The following is a 20,697-nucleotide window of genomic DNA, read 5'->3' as shown; positions in this document are numbered from 1 at the left end:
TATTCAGAGATGAGTCACAAAGAAAACCGTCTGCCCGGTCTGACATAAAAGGGATTGTTGTATCTCTGGCCTGCTGTTCCCAAATTAGTACTTCGGGGAAGATGGACTTTAGGGTAAAGTTTAGCAGCATTACAATATAGGTAGTCGGCTCAGAATACAAAGACATGACTGATCATGGAAGAACATGTGTTCAGGACTGGCAGTACCCCCCCATTATCTGTGTTGTTGCCATGTTTTCCTAGTCCAGTGCATCCAAACAAAACGAAAACTTCTCTTTGTTTCTACTTGCAATGGTTATAGAGAATATATGAATCTTTTTACTATACCTTTTATAGCAGTGTTCCCCCATTTCCCTGCCTGAAAGCTCTCAATAGATGTCTACTAGTGAGGGTCCTATTACACGGGTCAATAAAGGCCCGATCAATACTGTAAATGAGCGCCGATCTGCTAGATTGCCACTCAATTATTGGGCCTATTACACGGGTTAAAACTCGTTTAGCAAGGGTTGCACGGACATGGTTACTTTACCTGTCCACGCTTCCGGTCTGCTGTGCCCTGTATGCATTCCGCAGCTTCAGAGCAGCCTGTCTGAGCCGACAGGCCCCTCAGCCAATCACTGGCCACTGCGATCCCGGCCAGTGATTGGCTGGGCGGCCGGTGAGCTCAGACAGGCAGCTCTGAAGCTGCAGTGCACAGTGCCGGGACGCATACAGAGTGTGGACAGGTAAAGTATTAACTGTTTGGGCAATTGTCAGCAGATGGCCGTGCATCGCTATTACATATAGGGATGCGTGGTTAGTGGATGATTGTAGGTCTGGGCCTAAAGAAACGATCCGCTGATGATCGTTTTAATGACTGATCGTTGTCCTTACATTCTCTGTGTCCTTACATACTCACTGTAATAGGGCCATACATACTCCCTGTAATAGGGCCATAAGGAGTGAACTTGCACAGTTTTTGATTCCCGGAGGCTGAAAAAGTTGGACGCTGCTCTAGGGAGGTCTAAAAAAACCATAGGCTATGTCCCCACACAGTATTTTTGCTTAGTATTTTGCAACCAAAACCAGGAGTAGATTGATAACACAGAAAGGCTATGTTTACACACTGTTAATGGCAAATGACGGCCATCCACCAATTTCAACAGTGTGTGAACATAGCCTTTTTGTGATTTCAATCCACTCCTGCTTTTGGTTGCAAAATTCTGACCAAAATACTGAGCAAACATACTGGGAACACAGCCCTAAGGGCGGGTTCATTCGCTCAAGTTCCGCATTTTTTCACTAATCATTCAGTGTAATAGCACATTGTTCATTGTTTAGCTGGGATCAGAAGGAATAAACGATCGTAATAACGATCGCAATAGTGATCGTAGTAACGATTGTAACTAGCGATTATCGCTCTGTAATTAGGTGAACGATTTCAGGTTAACGATAAACAATCTCGTTTGCGATCGTTTATTGTTAGTCATTAATCGTGGAAAAAATTGCTCCATGTTATAGGACTGTAAGGTTGTATGCATGTTTTCCTGGCAGCAGGACCATGCATGCTCAATCACTGCTCCATGGAAAATAATAAGGAATGAGGGGCTTCTGGCCTTATTTTGGATATCAGTGGGAGTCCCTTTTACCACCTATCATGTTATTAGGTAATAAATGGCAGTTGGGGGGGGGGGGACTAAAAATTTTTTATTTTTTGTAAAAAAAAGTAAGTATGAATATTTAAAAGTGTCTCAGTAGTTAAGTTTGCTTCTCTTCATTACCTTCTACTCTATGACAAAAATCAAACACCAAATCATATTTACAAATTCAAACTGTACATTTATTTAAAAAAAAAAAAAGTAAAAACAACGAAAAAAGAAATTTCCTAAAAAACACAGAAATATGAAACCACATACAGTACATATAAGGAGAAGGGGGGTCGTAGTTTATATATTTGAGGAATGATGTAGGCAAAAATCAGACAGGACTGTAAGATGGAAGCGGGGGGCTCAGAGGACAGTTTAAGTTGGTCAGAGGAAAGATAGATTCCTTTCTTTTTACACTTTCTTCTTTTTTTTTCCTAAAGACATTAGTGATTAAAAAATAGAAATATTGGGAGGAGGGGGTCAGGGAAGGTCAGGATAGAGTGCATGTTGGAGACAGGTTTTAAGGGGCTTCTGTAGATTCCTTTATTCTTGAGGGCGTTGAAACCCATTCCTGGGACCATTCTTGAGGTGCCAGCTGCTCATGTTCTAGTCCTTTCCTTTACCTTTTTTGCCTGGGAAAAAAATATGTATATTATTTAGTTGATTACCTCAGCACACCCATCACCCGTACCACCCCCACCCCACCAGCAGCTTCCTCATTGTGATTACAAAGACTCATTTACACATTTGGTCAATGCTATAGGAAAGGGCTGTGCAGCAATACAACGAGTACTGCTAATTCGTATGGACAGGCCATAGAGAAATGCTGGGCCACCAAGAGCAACTTTAGGCCCTTTGGACCTATTGGGGCCACATTAATATTTTTTTATCTGGAAAACTTCGGGTCACTGATGATCTGGCTTACCTTTGGTTTTGGTCTTGATGGAACATGGTTTGGTGGCCTGCACAGTTTGCTCACACTCTGCGTTGTATAGAGCCTTCTTTAGGGTTCCAGAACGACTCTTCACACCAGTTTCAGCATTACATTCACCCCAGTTCTCAAACTTGTATTTGCAGTCAGCTGCGGAATAGGATACAAAAAAAATAAGTTATATATATAAAAAAAAAAAGTTATACTGGCCAAAAACTGATCTACAGCTCTATTTAAGTAAAATCATCTCAAGATATAGACTTCTAGACATGCCATTCTCTCCTTGTTCCATCCATCAGTCCTCAGTCCATAAAGATCTAAATCATAACCCATATCAATGCTAACATTGCAACTGACAAATAGAAGAGGTAAACGTAAAGAGGCCCTTTTCATGGGCCGATTATCAGCAAGGAATAATGCTAGAAATGCTCCTTCAGCCTAAAATAGGCCCATGTAAATGTGGCAGCAACCAGCCAAGGAGCGGGAAAAAGCCTAATCCCTGGCCCAATCACATCTTTTGTGCCACGCTAAAATATAACGCTATCAGCCGCACATCTCCCTGTGTAAACGGGGGATGTGAGTCTGACAGCAATATATTTAAATGGCCACATGAAGGATGCAGTGATTGTTCGTGGGGCCCGTGTGTGCCTTCTAATCAGCACTTGTTTGCCCCCATAAACGGCCCCATATCAGGCTGTATAAATGGACCTTAGGTCACTTTTATGTTTTATTTTACTTGACCCTGATGACTATGTTGATAAGACCTGAGGGTCTGCTTATTGTCGCAGAAAACAAAAGAATTGTGCTTCTGCAAGAATCCTGGTTCTCCAATAGAATAGAATACCCTAAGGCTCAGTATTTTGCAACCAAAACCAGGAGTGGGTTGAAAACACAGAAAAGCTATGTTCACACTCTGTTGAAATTGAGTAGATGTCAATCATTAATGGTAAATAACAGCCGATATTACAAAACAACAGCCGTTGTTTTAAAATAACGGTAATTAATTGCCCTTACATGGCGGTCATCCTCTCCATTATCCTGTCGCCATACCATACACTGTCCCTGCTGTGCTGTATGAGTTTGTTGTGGTGAGCTCCCCTGGTAGCCAGAAGCCACCATATGGTACGCTCTGCCCCTGCTGGGCATGTGACATGTGAATTCTTCTTCATGGAAAAATAAGACATCCCTTAGAAAACATCTTGTGGTCCTCAGGCACATACGTAGAGTATGTCCTTATATGCAGAGTAGAGTATGTCTTCCTTATATGACCAAATGTCTTAACATGAAGACCTTCTTTAACTTTTCCATATAAATTATCATTAACATAACTAGATATATTTTCTCACCTCCAAATGGTTTCTTCCAGTTGCAGGGGACCTTGCACTTGAGTTTGCGTGTCTCTTCTTTGCATGTTCCCTCCCGGGTGCCTACTCCACAGTCCTTGCTACTAGGGATGCAACGACCCCACTTCCATTCTGCACAGTCCGATGCTCCCTTCTTCCCTTTGTCTGTGAAGGAAGAAACAATAGGTAACTCTGATGACCATAGAAACATCTTAAGGATAATTTCTCGTTTGGATAATTTGGTTTAAAAAAAGGCCAGGTGTACAGAGTCTCTACTCTTTGACCAACTAGTGTTTAAACACCCTGGTCCATAGAATTGACTCTATGGAAGAACGGTGTCATATATTCTCTATATAGTCAGCTTATCTATAGATTTGGGCTGGGTTCACACTATGTATATTTGAGGCTGTATTTGTGAGGCTGTATAGCAACCAAAACCAGGAGTGGATTGAAAACACAGAAAGGCTCTGTTCACATAATGTTGTAATTGAGTGGATGGCCATCATTTAATGGCAAATATTTGCTGTTATTTTAAAACAACGGCTGTGGTATTGAAATAATGGCCGTTATTTACTGTTATATGGCGGCCATCCACTCAATTTCAACATTGTGTGAACAGATCCTTTCTGTGTTTTCAATCCACTCCTGGTTTTGGTTGCTATGAGGACCTGACATGAGGACCAAATACAGCCTCAAATATACATAGTGTGAACCCAGCCTTAGTGTGTGGGCAATGATCTATAGCGTATATAGGGAACCTTCGGCCCTCCAGCGTTGACTGTCCACGCCTGATGGGAATTGTAGTTTTGCAACAGCTGTAGGGCCAAAAGTTCCCTATCCCTGGATAGAGGCCATTTACTAAAACATATGTTATTCATTGACAGTGGCCTGTAAGATTTTGGCTTGGGGGCTGAATTTACTAAATGCATTTTCAAGTTCTTCTTTAAGGGCAAATTTAAAGTGTAAAGATTAGTCTAAAAGAGAAAGTAAATTAAGGGTGTAAAGCAATATTACCTTTTTTATTTTTAGCAGCGTGAGAACTCACAGCAAGAATTGCCACCAACACGATCACACACAAAGCTCGCAAGTCCATCCTGTCAAAGCATAAAAAAAGCTAAAATTAACAAAAGAAACATAAAGATCACAATTCATGGGTGAACAACAAGTTTCATTCTTTTTGTATTATGAAGAATTACCCAAAGAATTTCTAGATTTTCCCTGTTGTTGAGATCCCCAGTGACCATCTTATTGGTACCAGGAGGCACAGCTTTACAATGAGGTCCTCAACCATGGCTGGAAATCTTAACCATTGTAGGAGTTCTCCAGATTGGGTTGTGCCAACCTGGTCTACCCACAGACTGAGTCACCTAAATGCCACTCTGAAGGTAATCACCATACACCACTGTGGGTATTCATGGCCACTCATTCACAACTTCAGTCATGAACGTGCCCTTCTCAGATCTTTATGATGCAACTACATAACAGTCCCAGGTCCAATAGGGCAGTCACAGGTCCAGTCCATCTGTATAAGAACTGCACAGGCATATGCGGAAATACAACATTTATAGGCATAATTTATTGGTGGCCAATTCCTAGGAGTATCTCGTCAGCTGCCAATCCAGATGTCCTCTCATGTTTGGGAACTTTAGGAGACTTTGCCTTATTTTCTGGCCCTTCCCACAGAGGCTGGGTTGGTACCCCTGACTGTGCATTTGGTAAAAGCCACACTCATTCCACATATTGCTAATAAAACCTACTTTGGACTCCTATTCACGGCACCACCATGGTGCACAGATCAGTGTCAGACTCTGTCTTCTCTTGACCGAATCCAAGTAAACCCCATATCCTGATAACCAGGGACATTGTAAATGTTCGGAGGTGACCCCATTTAGAGCTGCCCACCCAAGACAGCACAATAAAAGAGAACAAGGAAACATAATGAGGCAAATAAAGACAAACACAACATCTCCATGTAAAATCTATGGCCAGCCCTGACCATCATTTTTTTACTGATGCTAGGCACAACCCCTGGTGAATATTCATGATGAATAACTTGAATTATGTGAAGTAAAATAAACTGAACCTAAACTTTCCGAGTTCCTTCTATTCAGTGGAGGCAGCCAATCCCTTGCCACTTGTCCTCTCATTCAGGAAGCCATCATGACCTTGTTCATGCCATTCACTTGAACAAAGAAGACTCGGCATCTATGAAGCACTTTCCTCCTACTTCAGCGGTGACCAGACTCACTAAGACGTATTTATACATACAACAGAGACCTATTGTTCTCCATCAGACACTGAACGCAATGTTTCATGAGACATACTTAAAGTTACAACAGCAGGTTGACATCCTCTATTATGTATGCCCTTGTTTACCAACTCAAGACAATCCCTTCAAGATCTTTAGCCAGGAGGCGCTCCACCCAAGTGTCCTACATATACTTAGGCAATCATGATTTCTTACCTAGATCCATCCGCTGTCCCTTTGTTTTAGTTCCCTACCTGCATATTATCTAAGAAGGGGTCAATGTGTTAACAAAGAAAAAAAAATAGAAAAGAATAAGGAAAAAATTGACTTCTTAAGGCCCTATTCCATGGAACGATTATCGTCCATATTCGGCCGATATCGGCTGTTACGGACGATAATCTTCCTGTGGAATAGAGTGCAACGATCAGCCGACATCGTTCATGTCGGCTGATTCTTGCAGTCGCTTGTTTTTCAACATGTTGAAAAACAAGCGACTGATAAAACAGCGATCTGCTGCCGTCGCTCCATTGAATAGGAGCATCGGCAGCAGACGCTGCTGTATCCTATGGGCTGCCCGGACGATCAGTGATCACCCGGGAAGCCTCCCCGCCGCCCCCTCCCGCACTCACCCGCTGGCTGCAGCCGCGTGGAATAGCGGCGGCAGCGAGCGGGGAACGAGAAGCAAACGAGTGCTGAGAGCGCTCGTTTGCTCCCCTAGACGGTCCGTGGAATAGGGGCTTTACCCACTGAACCTAAAAGGTTTTGCACAACACATCAGTGGGGAACTTTGGGGGGGGGGGGTCAGATCATCCGGGCAGCCCTTAAAAGATAGCTGTGGTCTGGTGCTGCCGCTCCTATTCCATGGCAGCATACCGCAACTATGTTAGTCGTTTATGTCAGCTGATCATTGTTTTCTATTAGACAAGATTATTATCGGCCGATTACGGACAATAATCATTTTGTGTAATAGAGCTTTAAGGTGTATGGGCACCTTAACAGAAGTAATTTCATGGAGAACACACAAGGCTGAATGCCGATGCAAATAGAATGCACATCAAAGATCAATAAACTTGACCAGACTTCATTTCATGGGCTCCATGGATCCCTTGTTTAAGTCACTAAGACACAGAGCGATAATCTGTAGAATCAGGTCGATTCGGCAAGTCAACGATCGATTGATGACCTCGATCACCCACAACCTCAGTTTCCTTTAATTCTCCCCACTCCCCACAACCGCTGGTGCCAGTTCAGAGTGGTCTCTGAAGTGACAGGTTGCCCAGCCAATCACTGGCCGGGATATAACCGCAGTGGTCTGTGATTGGCTGAGCAGCCTGTCACTTTAGAGAAGTACAGCCAGCTGCAGGGAAAAAGCCAGAAAGCTTTGCTTGTTTGTCAGCTGATCTTCCGCCCGACACAGGGCGATATCGGCCTATAACTCTCTGTGTAACAGATAAATAAATGAATGATAATAAATCTATGACATATGAAACTGCCCGATCCACAAAAGAAATTCTGCCTGGGATTTCTGCAATTTTTCCATTGTGTGAACATGTCCTAACGGAAATGCTGTGGGCTATGATAGAAATATCCACTATATGTTAGATATATGCTGAATACCGTACATAACATATGTTGTTCAGATATCACACAATATGGACTACCCCCCTTGTTTTACAGCTTCATGGTCCAGTTCGCTGACATCTGGTGCGTGTAGACAGCTCTTGCCCTATACAATGTTGGGCTTACAGCCCGGGGCACATTCCAGCCACAGGACCCAGCATGGTGCTCTCCCCAGGGGGGAAATTCCCATCTGGGGCCTTTGCTGGTGTTTATAGAGATTCACACTACGGTCAGTCATGTGCACACAACTCCATAATCCTGCTGCTATACAGCAATAAAATAGTACAAAGGGAAATATAACAACAAACTCTGGCACGACAGACCCAACGTCTCTCCCCAATCAATACAGACATAACAAGGCCAAAATTGTTATAGAAATTAGGATAATCTATGACTAAAACCACAGTGGTAGGATAACCATGGTATAGCTAGTGCAAAGAAACACTGATGTATCTGATAGTACCCAACTCTTTCTATTTCTATTTCTTCTTATGGATGTCAACATTATATAAAGTATTTTCCAGTAACCCTCAATGGCTTGTACACAGATTTGGAGAACCATTAAGCTCTCCTATCGTGGAAGGCTACTGCTACCTTTCTATCCACCAGAGGTGTAAAGCTGGCTATACACATTAGATTACTGTAATCCAAATCTTCCAGTTTCACAGGACTAGCTTGTCATCGAAAGAAGGCCATACACCTTCAATAACTGTTGGCCAAATGATCGTTTGGCCAACCATGATCTCTCCTGTCCTGGGCACAAGGTTGAGCTGTGTTCTCTATGGGGAGGGGAAAGGTAAGCCTCAGCCAAACAGCTCTGGGAGCGACTTATCTCTCTGAGAACAAAGGGGTCAGGCAGTGACTCCACATGATCTGTCGGTGGAGTGTTGGGAGAACCTCCACCGACCTTTATGTATATGGGAATGTCCCAACTTTTCTGATGGATACAAACATGCCTGATCCTATTGTACTCAGGAGAGTTGGGAGAAATGTCTTTCGGCTGGACAAATGTTCAACAAAGATCTATCAAAAGTTTATGGTCAACTGAGCTCGAAGCTCCCAAAGAAACCTACCTACTGGTGTCTTTTTATGAGGCAGAGAGTTTTTCTAACACTAGGGCCACCCTTTGCTCCCCCTATAGCTATGACTTTCAGGCAAACAGTGAATTATGTACTAAAAGAAATCCTAAGTTCCTTTTAAATTATAGAATATAGAATTATAAAATATTGTATAATTGATTAGAATTTTTCAGGGATTTGGCTAAGTAGATCACATAAGGCCTTAGGGCAGACCGTCACCGTGATTTTTCATGATTTTTCAACATGCGGAAAGACCACGGTCGTGATTTTTTTTTTTAACATGAGCTATCACACCAAACATTATTGTCTGGAACATCCAAGTATGGCAATAATCGTTTGGTGTACTAAAGCCCTTATACGCTATAAACTGGCTGGTTGTCTGGGGATGTCAGTGGTAAGAAGAGTCGGGCATGTTGGATTTCATCTGCCCAACCCTTTTGTTTTCCAGGAGAAAAGCCACCGCCAAAGCTGTCGGCTTTCCTCTGCTCTCTATATTAACAACACATGAATGTCCAGCCAAGCCAAATATTTTTTGTGTGTGGGAAAGATAGAATGAGAGATAGCTGATAAATATTCTTTGATATACCTTCAATAATTATCAGCTTGGTGATCATACGGGTATGGAAGGTGTATAGGCATCTCAAAGAATATTCCCAGAACATTCCAAGAGTATTTTCAGAAACATGATTGGTCCTTCACCCGGTGACATTGATCATGCATGGCCCGTATGAAGAACCATATTATGTGGACTAAATGGACTAAAATGTATATGGCTACATCAGTGATTGTTCAACATTTTGTTCAACCATCAAGCTACTTTTATCTAATGTGTATGGCCACCAAAAATGAGCAAAGTGGGCAGAGGTTCGGGTTTGTACGAACCCGAGTCCTGCCCCCAAAACAGAGATACAGTGTATGACCTAGGCTTCCACACAGAACGGGAAGACAGCGGGATTGAAATACCAATGGTTTGGGTTCCTTTGCTCATCTCTAATGGCATCTCATCTCTTAGTTTTTGTCTGCAGGTCCCTCTGATCTCGTCAGGATCCACCGATAATCTAATCTATGGAGTGGACTCTCTGCTTTTGGGACAAACAAGGATCTATCAGGTTCCTTTTAACCTGTTGAATACTTTGTATTTCCTGTAGATAAAAATGAAGCTGATAGGGTTTCCTGCTGCACTGAAATTACATGGATATATCCCTATCCAAGTTTACAAGGCGACGGTGGAGTTGGCTGACTATTGTTTGTCCATGGCCCTTTAATGTCACACATGTAGTCACCAGATTTAGCATCATGTAAACACAGTCACCTGCTATGAACTTCTGTCCCATCCAGTCTGGCACTAATCTGAACATGTGAACGCCTGGGGGATACCATTTTACATATGTGTCTTGCTGGTTTAATATCAATAGACAAAAAAAATTACCTTTACCAAAAAAACATCTTTCCAATACATAGAAGTTTTCAAAAAGTTTCTGTCAAGCCATAAAAAGAGAATTTTTAACAATTTAGCAGAGGAAAACAGAGGACCCTATTACTAGCATTACTTGTTTTGATCTGTTAAAAAAAAAAATCATCAACTGTTGGCCGTACTTCTCTCTGTGTAATAGCGGGCAATGGTTGATCGGAGGAAAGGGCGACACGACCAATCCAGTGATCATTCCTGCAGCCCTCCCACTATTACTGAGCCATGTAATACACTCCGTGAACAAGCACCAATCTACGTATAAGTTCACATGAATTAGATTTGCTGTAGAAAGTTTCGCCATGGAAGAAATAAACATCATGTGGATGGGATTTTACAAATGTCATTCACATGCTGGGTAAAACAGGACTTGGCAGGTAAAATCTGCAATGCATCTTTCCCGCGCGAACATATCCTACAGGAGTTGCTGAAAATTTTGTGCGGTTTTCTTTTATTCCCATTTGGACCATCAGATATAGGACAAAATAAGGAGGAACACAGACTGCCCACTGATTTAAAAAAAGAGTAATGATTAATTTGACCCGTGAGGGGGGGGCACAGGAAAACCTTAAAGCGAATGTGTACCATCAGGTACCTTAATGGATCGGTGACATTGCGGAGTGCCGGTGGCACAGTGCTTTTTTTAAATTGCCTGCCGGTCTTTTCGGGGGCACTGACCCGCCCTGGAACACTGGGCACCCAGTATGACAATATCACATCCAGTCTATGACACGGTTTCATTAGAATCAATGGAGCCGTGTCACAAAAGGTAGGGGTTTCGTCACACTGGGGGCTGGCGGGCCTTCCCCCAGTGCTCCAGGGCGGGCCAGGGCACGGGATCCGGAAGGCAATTAAAAAAAAGGACTGTGCCACCGCCACCGATCCATTAAGGTATAAAACCCAAAGCAATGTACCTGATGATACATTTGCTTTAACATATCTTACCAGATTCCTCCAAACATTACAGCTGATGTGGACCTTGAGCACACTGTGGTTTATTTGTACCCAAGCGTGCAGCATTTCATTATCGATGGCTGAAGAAGTTGGATGCAGCCCTGAGGCTGCCTGGAAAACATGGATACAACCATAGGCCATAGGCTGTATGTTTTCCAGGGCACCCTAGTTCTGTATCCAACTTCTTCAACCAAGATTTGCCGTGATATCATATAGGTACAAAGTTTATTAGAACCTCTCTATCAGTTTATTAGAAAATAGTGCATAATAACCATAGGAATCTAATTAAAGGGAACCAATCATCAGTATTTTGCAGATAATGCTGTTAGCAGCAGCAAACTACCATTGTTTGTGTGCAGTGTTCGGTATATATCGGCTTTATATCCAGGAAAACGTTCTTTTAGGGTACATTCACACTTACCGGATCCGCAGCAGATCTCATTTAAATAACTGAACACAGCATCAAATCTGTACCATCAAATCTGCTGCGGATCTGCTGCGTATATGCTCCGGATCCTGTAGGTGTGAACGCACCCTTAATCTGGCACACGGTGCAGGCAGGGAGTCTGTCATGACCCCGGGCTCTACCCCTATGCCTAGTTCTCTCTCTGCACCGAGCATCAAATAAAAAAACAACAACAACAACACACTTTACAGGATATAAAGATACCAAACACTGCACACAAATTATGGTAAGGGATCACACTATTTGCAAAACACTTATGATTGGTTCCCTTTAAAATGTTAGAATTTAAAGGGAACTTGTCACATGGAGAATGTAGTTGAGTTTTCAGGTAGCATGATATAGAGCAGGAAAAACTGAGCAGATTAATATATAGGGTTGTGGGAAGAAATTAAGCAGAACTTGTCATTTATTGCCCTAAACCTCTGCTCATTCTGGCTTAAGAGTCCAGTGGGTGGTCCTACTCAGTGATTGACAGTTGTTATACCAGTCTTTTTCTACAATGTTATATATCAATCTGCTCAGCTCCTCCTGCTCTATAACACGCTACCTGTAGATTGGACTGCATTTTTAATGTGACAGGTTCCCTTTAAACTATTGCACCTCTAAATAACCAACCAGCTTTTTTTTTCTTTACAAGAGAACTCTTAAAATGGTCTCAATCTCAGACCCTGCTTTTTTCTCCCCTTAAAGTCAATAATCTAATGTTAGCGTTGGCCGAGAGCCACAACTTCTGTGGATTTAAAACACACACAGGATCAGGACTTGCATTTCATGTCATGTTCCCGTCTCCAAATTCAGGATTACGCATTAATTGCCCAATTAACTTTAACTGGATCGCAGCGCTTAAGGAAATGGGGGACTCGCGCTTGTTAGGGGAATCCGCAGGTCGAGAGCTTTTGGATGTCGGTCAAATACAGCATATTAAAAGCTGCATAAATATTTGAGAAGCCACATGAGAGAGTTTAATGGCGTTTAATGGAGTGGGGAAGAGCCATTGAGGTTAACAAGAGGGGGGATGAATATGTAAGAGGCTGGGAACTTAGAGAAGGTGAAGATTGCCGTAATGATATTTTGCAGCCAAATTCATTTAGGGCACTAAATAGATGGGGGAGGCAACAAAAAGAGAACGGTTACAATAATATTTTCTAAAAAATATTTTTTTTTTCCCAAGCACAACTTTTTTACCATTATATTTAGTATGGCCCATTCTTTACGTGTATATATAAACAAACACAAGACGGATTGGCTGTGGATTATACACATTTTCCTAAATGATTGAAAAATCTTAAGTATGTGAAATCATCTTTTGATTTTAAAATCTAAAAAGTTCTAAAACTCTGCACAGATTCCCATGCGGCTTCTCAGCAGATTTTTATCCCCCCCACGTCTAATGTGCATTTACCCTTAGACTTCCCAGATATGTAATTGCCAGCGTTGCACCTTCTACAGATCATGCCATAGGAATTTTTTAAAAAATTGTAAAAGGTGTTTTTGTTTTTTAAATAAAATTTCTTTAACACCCCGGGTAGTCATTTTCCTCCCAGACTGAGAGAGTGAATATATTCTTGTGCTCCCCAGGGTGCACTATTGGATAAAGTGAGTGGAATTTGAGGGGGGCATTCTTTTGTAGGTAGCAGCATAAAGAAACGTATTGTCCCTAGCTGGCTTGCAATCTCCTGCATAGGAATGATCATACTGATTTATGATTTATACAACAGCTTTTGTCAAGCCAAGGGGCCTTTAAGGGGGGAAAAACGGGTACAGGGGGGCATCTAGAACGTGTTCCAACAAACAAAGAAAACTTTATGAACTGTTTAGATACATTTTCCTTCACCATGGTACTATCTATGAAAAACTGGATCTCCAGCATCCTTCATCTTGCCCTCTTTACCTTAATACCCCTTGACCCTTACAGAAGTACCACTTCTTATTACTTAACTCTTTGCCACTTCATTGACCTCTCCCAGCAATTTGATGGACAGGGTATGGTACTAAGCTGGGGGCGGTTTTGGGTGTCTCTGGGGTCAAGACCCCTGTGACCTTCAATGAGTGGCTCTAAGGGTTGAAGGTTGTCCTGGAGGAAGCATCTTGTTCAGGCTCGTTGGATACTCGGAGGCAATGATTCATTTAGATTTTACAGCTGCGGCATTTAACTCTGCTGAATTGTTACTAGAAGGTTTAGGCTACAGCAGAATATATCAGCCCTATATGAAGGACAACAGACTTATAAGATTTTTAAGAATAAAGTGCCCTTCAACATTCAGAGTCTAAACTTTTGTAAACTTCTCCAAACTTTTTGCCCCCCTCTACTGAATAAGAGAAAAGTAGCAATGCCTCTTACCTGTGCCCTGGCTCTCGTCTTCCTCTCCTCTGGTCCTGGTTGAGTGTATGGGGTAGAAGTACAAACAGCAGAAAGCACTGAGCTCTTATCTCTTCCTTTGTGTTTCCCAACTAGTTTCAGCTAGTCGGACAGAAACCTTTCAATTATCTGCTCAGCTGACACCAGTAGGGAGTTTTTCCCAAACTCTGCCCAGCTCCAACCCTCCCCCTAAAGTATAAAGAAGAGGGGAGGAGGTGGTGGTGGTGGTGGAAGGGGAGGGGTGGGCTACACTAGCCATTTCACATTAGCCAGCTGTGCCAAACCTGGACTGTGCAAATATTAGGCTATGACTGTATACATAGAAGTCTATTTGCTGGAACATGTCACATATGTAGGCACCTCTTGGACACCTGAGGATATTGGGGCTTAACCTCTTGATATTAGAGTGAAGAAGCTACAGACCAGACGCTTTCAGACATCTCACATTTTTCTGTTGTATTATGGACTCATCACCCACCAATTCTACCAAACCATACTTAGATCACCATAGAACCCTATGAAATTCGGTTTACGCCTCGTGTTACCACAAATTATCCACAAAAAGCTATAGATGTATATGGCACAGAAGACTGGGAATGTGTCTCAACAATTGCAGATGCTAGTGAGACCAAAGGTATTCCTTCATGTATGCCAGGCTTAAAGGTATTTTCCAGAGGTATCACTTTTAGCGGGCATCACCCACTAGTTTATGTCATGTATAATTCTAATGTCTTCTTATATGTCAAATGCAATTGATACCTCTCCACCCTTATGACAGAAGTCCACCATCCTTTCGTAGAGCCACACTGAGATTTTCAAGTACTGAATAGTGAAAGTAAAGAATCCTGCTAAATATATGGCCAAGTGATGATTTTGGCTTTTTTACCCAGTCCTGGTACGAATAGTAGACAATAGTATCTTGAGGTGTCACCAGTTTGGGGGGTGGGGGGGTAACATGTGGCTTCTGATGGGAAAAATTACCTTCTAGCTAAGACAAGTAATATACATAAGCTATAAGGCATATAACGCAAGATGGAGTTCCCATCCATTACAATAGTAACAATCAACATGGCTCGATGTTTTAAGTCACTAGTCTATATATACAGTATATGTAAGGTGGACCCTTCATGGCTTCTGTGTATTTGTCAATATGGTGGCAGGAAATCCCCAGTCTTGTGTGCCATGCTGCTTGTACATAGGCAGGTGGGGGTTAGCTCAGGAAGCTGGTCACCAGTGGACACTTAGCCGCCTGAGTGAGTCTGAGCACTTACATAAAAGTGGAAGGTTTCGTGATTGACAATTTGACATTGGTCAGTCTGTGTTGGGAGTAAAGACTTTATTCAGTTAAGCAGCAGGGACAGACTGTGTGTGCCGTATTGCTGCCTCATCTTCTCCAAGCGAGCTCACCTTACCAACTAAAGCCCATAGTGGAAGCCGCCATTACGCTTGGCTTATCATTACAAGCGAGCGCTGACCTGTCAGATCAGCCCTTGCTTGCTCTTTATTCCCTGTCGGCGCTATTGCACGCACCAACAGCGATCAACCGATAAGCGAGTGTTTGCTCTCTTGCCTTGGCTGATCACGGTCTCTATTGCTTGGAGAAATAGCTGCCTGATTTGGCCCATGTAATAGGGCCCTTACAAGTGACACATTGGTCATCTATGTGCCCCCCCCCCCCCACCCCCCGGCATCTGATATCTATAAGTAGAATAGAAAGATTCCAACTACAAACAACTAAATCACCAGTTAAATAAAATAAAGTGGTGACCACCCATATACAAAGTCCTGTAGAGATCTGCGTTGATGGACTGCACCCTATGGACCCTTAAATCGGACATTGCATATATCTAGATGCTGCGTGAACAACCACATGATAGGAGCTAAGGATTACCGTACAACAATATAATGACAGGTACATACATGCCCAGAGCTCTGAAGATAATATAATCTTTTTTTTTGTGGTCAGACTCAGGCGGGAAATAGCAAAGAGATGATATGGAGGAGTCCAGTAATAGGACTTTCAGTCTCTTGCACAGAAACTCCAATTTTTCACCCATTGGCAAAAAAAAAAAAAAATGCTCCAAGGACTTGTTGGAATGGAAGGAAACTCTATATGTGTGGTGTAATATAAGTGACTACAATATTTTTGGAAAAATTTGTTAAAGCTGTTTAATAGAAAGTAGGCTTACCTGTTGGGCACCTCTAGCCTGGATACAAGCTGAGATACGGTTAGGCATGGAGCATACAGGTTCTATAAGGAATCCTGCGGCACATTTGCCCACAGCTGGGCCCATGCTGTCTAAACATTGTGAACAGCGACTGGCTCCCGTAACCACATGGCATGATGTTTTCTTGCATGACACATCTTCCTTTTCTGTTCACAAGAAGAGCGGAGCACCCCCAGCAGCCAAAGGTGAAGAAACCGCAACTAATTTTATTTTAACATTACAAAACTGCAGGAACATATTGTTACGGGTCCTGAAAACATTTGATAATGTAGCTAGCCAACCAAAGTCTTGGCACAAAAGGACGGAACAAAAGCCGAAGGAAATACAGAAGAATGAATTCTACATCAAGGGTTTGATCTCCGCTCCGTATTATCTGCTGACGGCCCATAGAAATAGGGATAAAAAATGCCACCCACCCAATGCCAATAAACACTAAAACATCCAAAGCGGACAGTTGTTAAAAGAACGCATCCATACAACTATTGCCATATCATCCGCCGCAAAATACAAAAAGACGGCTAACTTTTATTCATTTTTTCATGTAAATCTCTGATGATTCTGGACTAAGTAGTCATGTGGGTGGCCCTGCTCAGTGTATAGTTGTGCATATAGCAAAAGATGTCAATTACTGTGTAGCTCCGCCCAATTGACTAATTAGCCCAGAATGAGTAGAGATTGACATGAATAAATGACAATTTATTCTGTAGCTTTTGCCACAAAACTGGTGAAAACATGATAATAGATGTGTCAGCAATTCAATGAGGATTTTGGTGTCAAAATGTTGGCCATTGTCTTTATGGACTTGGCCTCTCCTTGGATGAAAGAATGGTTGTTAGTTCTTAGTTGCCTACCTTAAAGGGAATAAGTCAGCTCTATATTATTTTTAGAGTCCCATGTACATCATACAAGCCTGCTCTTTTGCCCACCCTGCCCTGACTAAAATCATAGATGTACAGGGATCAGTGTTGGAAGCCAAGCAGGCAGCGTAGAGGAGGCATGCTGCAGCTCAGCCCGGCCTCTATGACTCTCCTCGTGGCCTGAGAGCATCATATAGAGGTGATTCTCTTTAAAGGTGTTGTCTATGCTTACAAATACGTGGCTACTTTCTTCCAAAAACAGCACCACACCTGTCTATGGGTTGTGTGAGGTATTGCAGCTTAACTGAATCAATATACACAACCCCCGGACTGGCTTGGCATTACTTTTTGGAAGAAGTTAGCCATATTTTCCTAATGCTGGACAGCTAGTTTTGTAGTTTCCATATTATGATACATTGCTATGATGTAGAGATTAGAGAATTATATTCTATGGCTTTCAGGTAGATAACCGGACTTTTAAGTCCGTATTTTTGACTCAAGCCAATAAATTAGACATGTTGTTCAATTTTTTCTTCCATTTGACTTAACTGTTGCACTTTTTTCAGACATGTTTTGTCGCTACTTCAAAAGCTATCATGCAATTTGCATAACTGGTAATTAAGAGCCTTTAAAACAAAGCATATGTTTATATGGGGAATCTATTCCAGCTGTACAATGTCTATTTTCAGAATAGAAGATTCTAAGCTGCTGCTATGTTCCTATTGCAGACGGGGCACTGAGGATGAAGGTAAGTTTGTTACCTTCACCCTCTGCCCCATTTCTGTGCTATTTGGAGTGCTATTAATTTCTATGCTAATTAGGCATTTTGGAGCACTGGGGGTGGGACTACCTCCCCAGCGCACCAATTCACCGCCACCCCGCACCTTTTAATGAATATCAACAGAGTAGATCGGTGCACTGGGGTGGTAGTCCCAACCCCACTGCCCAAAACTCCTAGTTAGCATAGGGATTAAACTCCTAATAGCATGTAAATGGCGCAAAAGAAACTTACCTTAATCTTCAGTGCCCCGTGCACAATAGGGACATATCAACGGGTTACATTCTTTTTAAAGATTAATTTTAAAGGAAAACTATAATTTTGCTGGTGTGGCAGGATACATTGTCAAAACTCTGGCAGGTACCATGTCCTCTTCGGAAGCGAATGATCGAACTCCCTGAACCTCCTTAAAATGCATTGTGATCCACTTACAGTGAAGCTTATGGGGTTTCGGGCACTTCCATTTTCAGGAGAGGACAACGTATCTGCCGGATTAGACTTTAAAAAATAGCCCAAAATGCTGTGTTTAAACACAGCCTTAACTTATGATCACAGGCTGTTCTTGTGCGTGGCCGACTGTGATGAAGTTAATAGGTGGGTAACAAAATCTATATGAAAACCATATTGGTTCCATTAACTGTATGGCTGGACTGCAGGATTGGTGGAGCCTTGTAAAGTCTTGCTGATCGGTACTTTGCAGGTTGGGAAGACTCTGGATACGTAAAGTTATGAAGCATCTAGTGTCATTTATAAAAACTAAAAGTTTTTTTTTTTTTGAGTCCAACCATTACTCTTTAGATGGTCAGCTTTTATATGTGGCCTTTTCAGCACCTCCCGTCCTATGTACCAATGACTTTCATAGCCCGTAAACTTTTCTCGACCAAAGTTTTCGATGAAGCTGGTACAGGAGTGTGCTGGGGGAGGGGGTACTAAGACCAGCTTTATTTCAGACTTGATGGCTTGCCCATTCTCTACCCCCCTTCTCTACTCTTCAAGCTCTTTTAATGAACTGCATCTTGAGTGGTTTACAAACAGCTCTCTCTCCCCTGCAGTTAAACCTTTGTGCTTGGAGAAACAGAAGAGAGAGGGGGAGAGAGCTTGTATCCTATTACAGCCCCTACTCCAATAGGCGGTGAGGAGCAACGGATGGAGGGGGGGGGGGGGGGTCCCTCTCTTGACCTGGAGCAGCCTGATTCAGTCCCTGGCGACTGAGTGTTGAGCTGTGAGTAATGTGTTACTGCAGGATGTTACTCCAGGCCCCAGGCTTAACCCTTCTCATACTGCAGGCTGTAAAATCTCTCAATTTCGTCTGGTTGAGAACTCAAATTTCTGTGTTTGGTCTCTCGTCCGAAGAGCATGCGCTCTAGATACCAGGGCAGGTAGACTTTTATTTTCATTAGACGTTTGCAGCAAGAAGCTAAATGATAGATCACAACTTGAGTCTCAAGTAATATTGGAAGCGTAGACATACATGAGTCACTGGCTATGACAATGATGGTTGCAAAACATTAGAGAAACATCCATATGTTATGTCTGGCACATCATTCACAGGTGGTAAAATGACGCAGGGCTCTTTAAGTAGCAGCCCAGTGGTTTATCTTGTGTACACAGACTGTCATATCCATCAGTCCGTACATAAACCAGAGCCTGGAATACGCTAGTGTTCTCTACAGAACAAGGCACCTGGTACCGCCAGGCTCCCTCCGTCACCTATGTTGCCCTATATATACTAGAGATGTTCATTCTATAGCTGTATAATGCTCAGAGATTGGTTTAAAATGGTTCTAACAGATTTTAGGCTGCATCCATGTTTTCCCAGACTCCCTAGGACTGCATCTAACTTTTTCAGCCACCAGTAAGCAAATTCCAAATGATCGGAATCGAGCATGCTCCAGTTGCACTCATCTCTAGTCATTGCTAGTTGATCTGTTGCACCATTTGGATCCTGTTGCCATCTTTTTCATCTGGTCATGGGATCATTGTTTCTTTACCAGTTGGCATCAGATGCACCCCCCCACCCCCCCAAACAATGCTTCATTTATGGGACTGGTCTGCTCATCTAGGAAAGAAAGAACCTATGGGCTTCTCAGGCTTCAGGGCCCAAGTGCAACTGCCCCTTCTGGACCCCCTACACCCGCAACCAATTGCCATAATGAGCCCTTCAACGTGTTCATGTTTTTCAACTATGGCCACAGGATAGGGGATAACGGAGCAGAGGGACGGCACATGGCCCACATGCGCACATGCGCTCTCACACTAATCCTGTATCCTATGGCCATATACTCCCCATAGCTGTTGTTTTCTGATCTCCACCATACACAGCTGGACGTTCCTGCGTTGTCATTGAAGAGAGGAGGGGACATCTCTGGCACCAGCTAATCCCCCCAAGAACAATAAGGTCAGGCAATTAAAATACAACATGTGCAACCATTCCCCGACATTAGCTCTTGGGGGAAGATTTGGAAGGCCACCATACACTTTAGTTAAGTTGGCAGGTTAACTTTCGTCTACAGTATGTGTACAGCAACATATGGTGACGGATATATAGAAAACCAGCTGTGGTGCTGTGATGAGTCTTCTACAGATTTTTAACACTCCAGAGTTTAAACATAAGTGATAAGAGAACTGGCATATGGCCTTACAATACACAGTAGTGTCCTCTATCCTCTTTTCTACTCTTTCTAAAAGAACTCCAGTGATGTCACTTATTGTTAGTGACATCACTACTATGTATGACCATCA

At 42.6% G+C, this 20,697-nt stretch overlaps 1 protein-coding gene across 1 annotated transcript; it reads right to left on the bottom strand.

Moving 5' to 3' along the window:
- Nucleotides 1-1,796: 1,796 nt before the first annotated feature.
- MDK (midkine) lies at nt 1,797-14,255 on the bottom strand. Its single transcript, XM_069968222.1, has 5 exons — nt 14,075-14,255; nt 4,913-4,992; nt 3,902-4,063; nt 2,550-2,705; nt 1,797-2,256 (listed from the first exon to the last, which is right to left on the bottom strand). The coding sequence occupies exons 2-5, from the start codon at nt 4,989-4,991 to the stop codon at nt 2,231-2,233; spliced, it is 423 nt and encodes a 140-aa protein (XP_069824323.1). The 5' UTR covers nt 4,992; nt 14,075-14,255; the 3' UTR covers nt 1,797-2,230.
- Between the last annotated feature and the right edge of the window lie 6,442 nt (nt 14,256-20,697).

Source organism: Dendropsophus ebraccatus, chromosome 4, assembly GCF_027789765.1.
Source record: "Dendropsophus ebraccatus isolate aDenEbr1 chromosome 4, aDenEbr1.pat, whole genome shotgun sequence".
Classification (NCBI taxonomy): domain Eukaryota; kingdom Metazoa; phylum Chordata; class Amphibia; order Anura; family Hylidae; genus Dendropsophus; species Dendropsophus ebraccatus.
The sequence above is the reverse complement of the archived record's forward strand: the minus strand, read 5'-3'. Positions and strand labels throughout refer to the sequence as shown.

Coding starts and splice junctions, on each gene's coding strand:
- MDK (XM_069968222.1), bottom strand. CDS start 4,991: ATGGACTTGCGAGCTTTGTGTGTGATCGTGTTGGTGGCAATTCTTGCT. Junction 4,064..4,912: donor CGCTGCTAAAAATAAAAAAG/GTAATATTGCTT, acceptor CTTCCTTCACAG/ACAAAGGGAAGAAGGGAGCA. Junction 2,706..3,901: donor CTGGAAGAAACCATTTGGAG/GTGAGAAAATAT, acceptor CCTATTCCGCAG/CTGACTGCAAATACAAGTTT.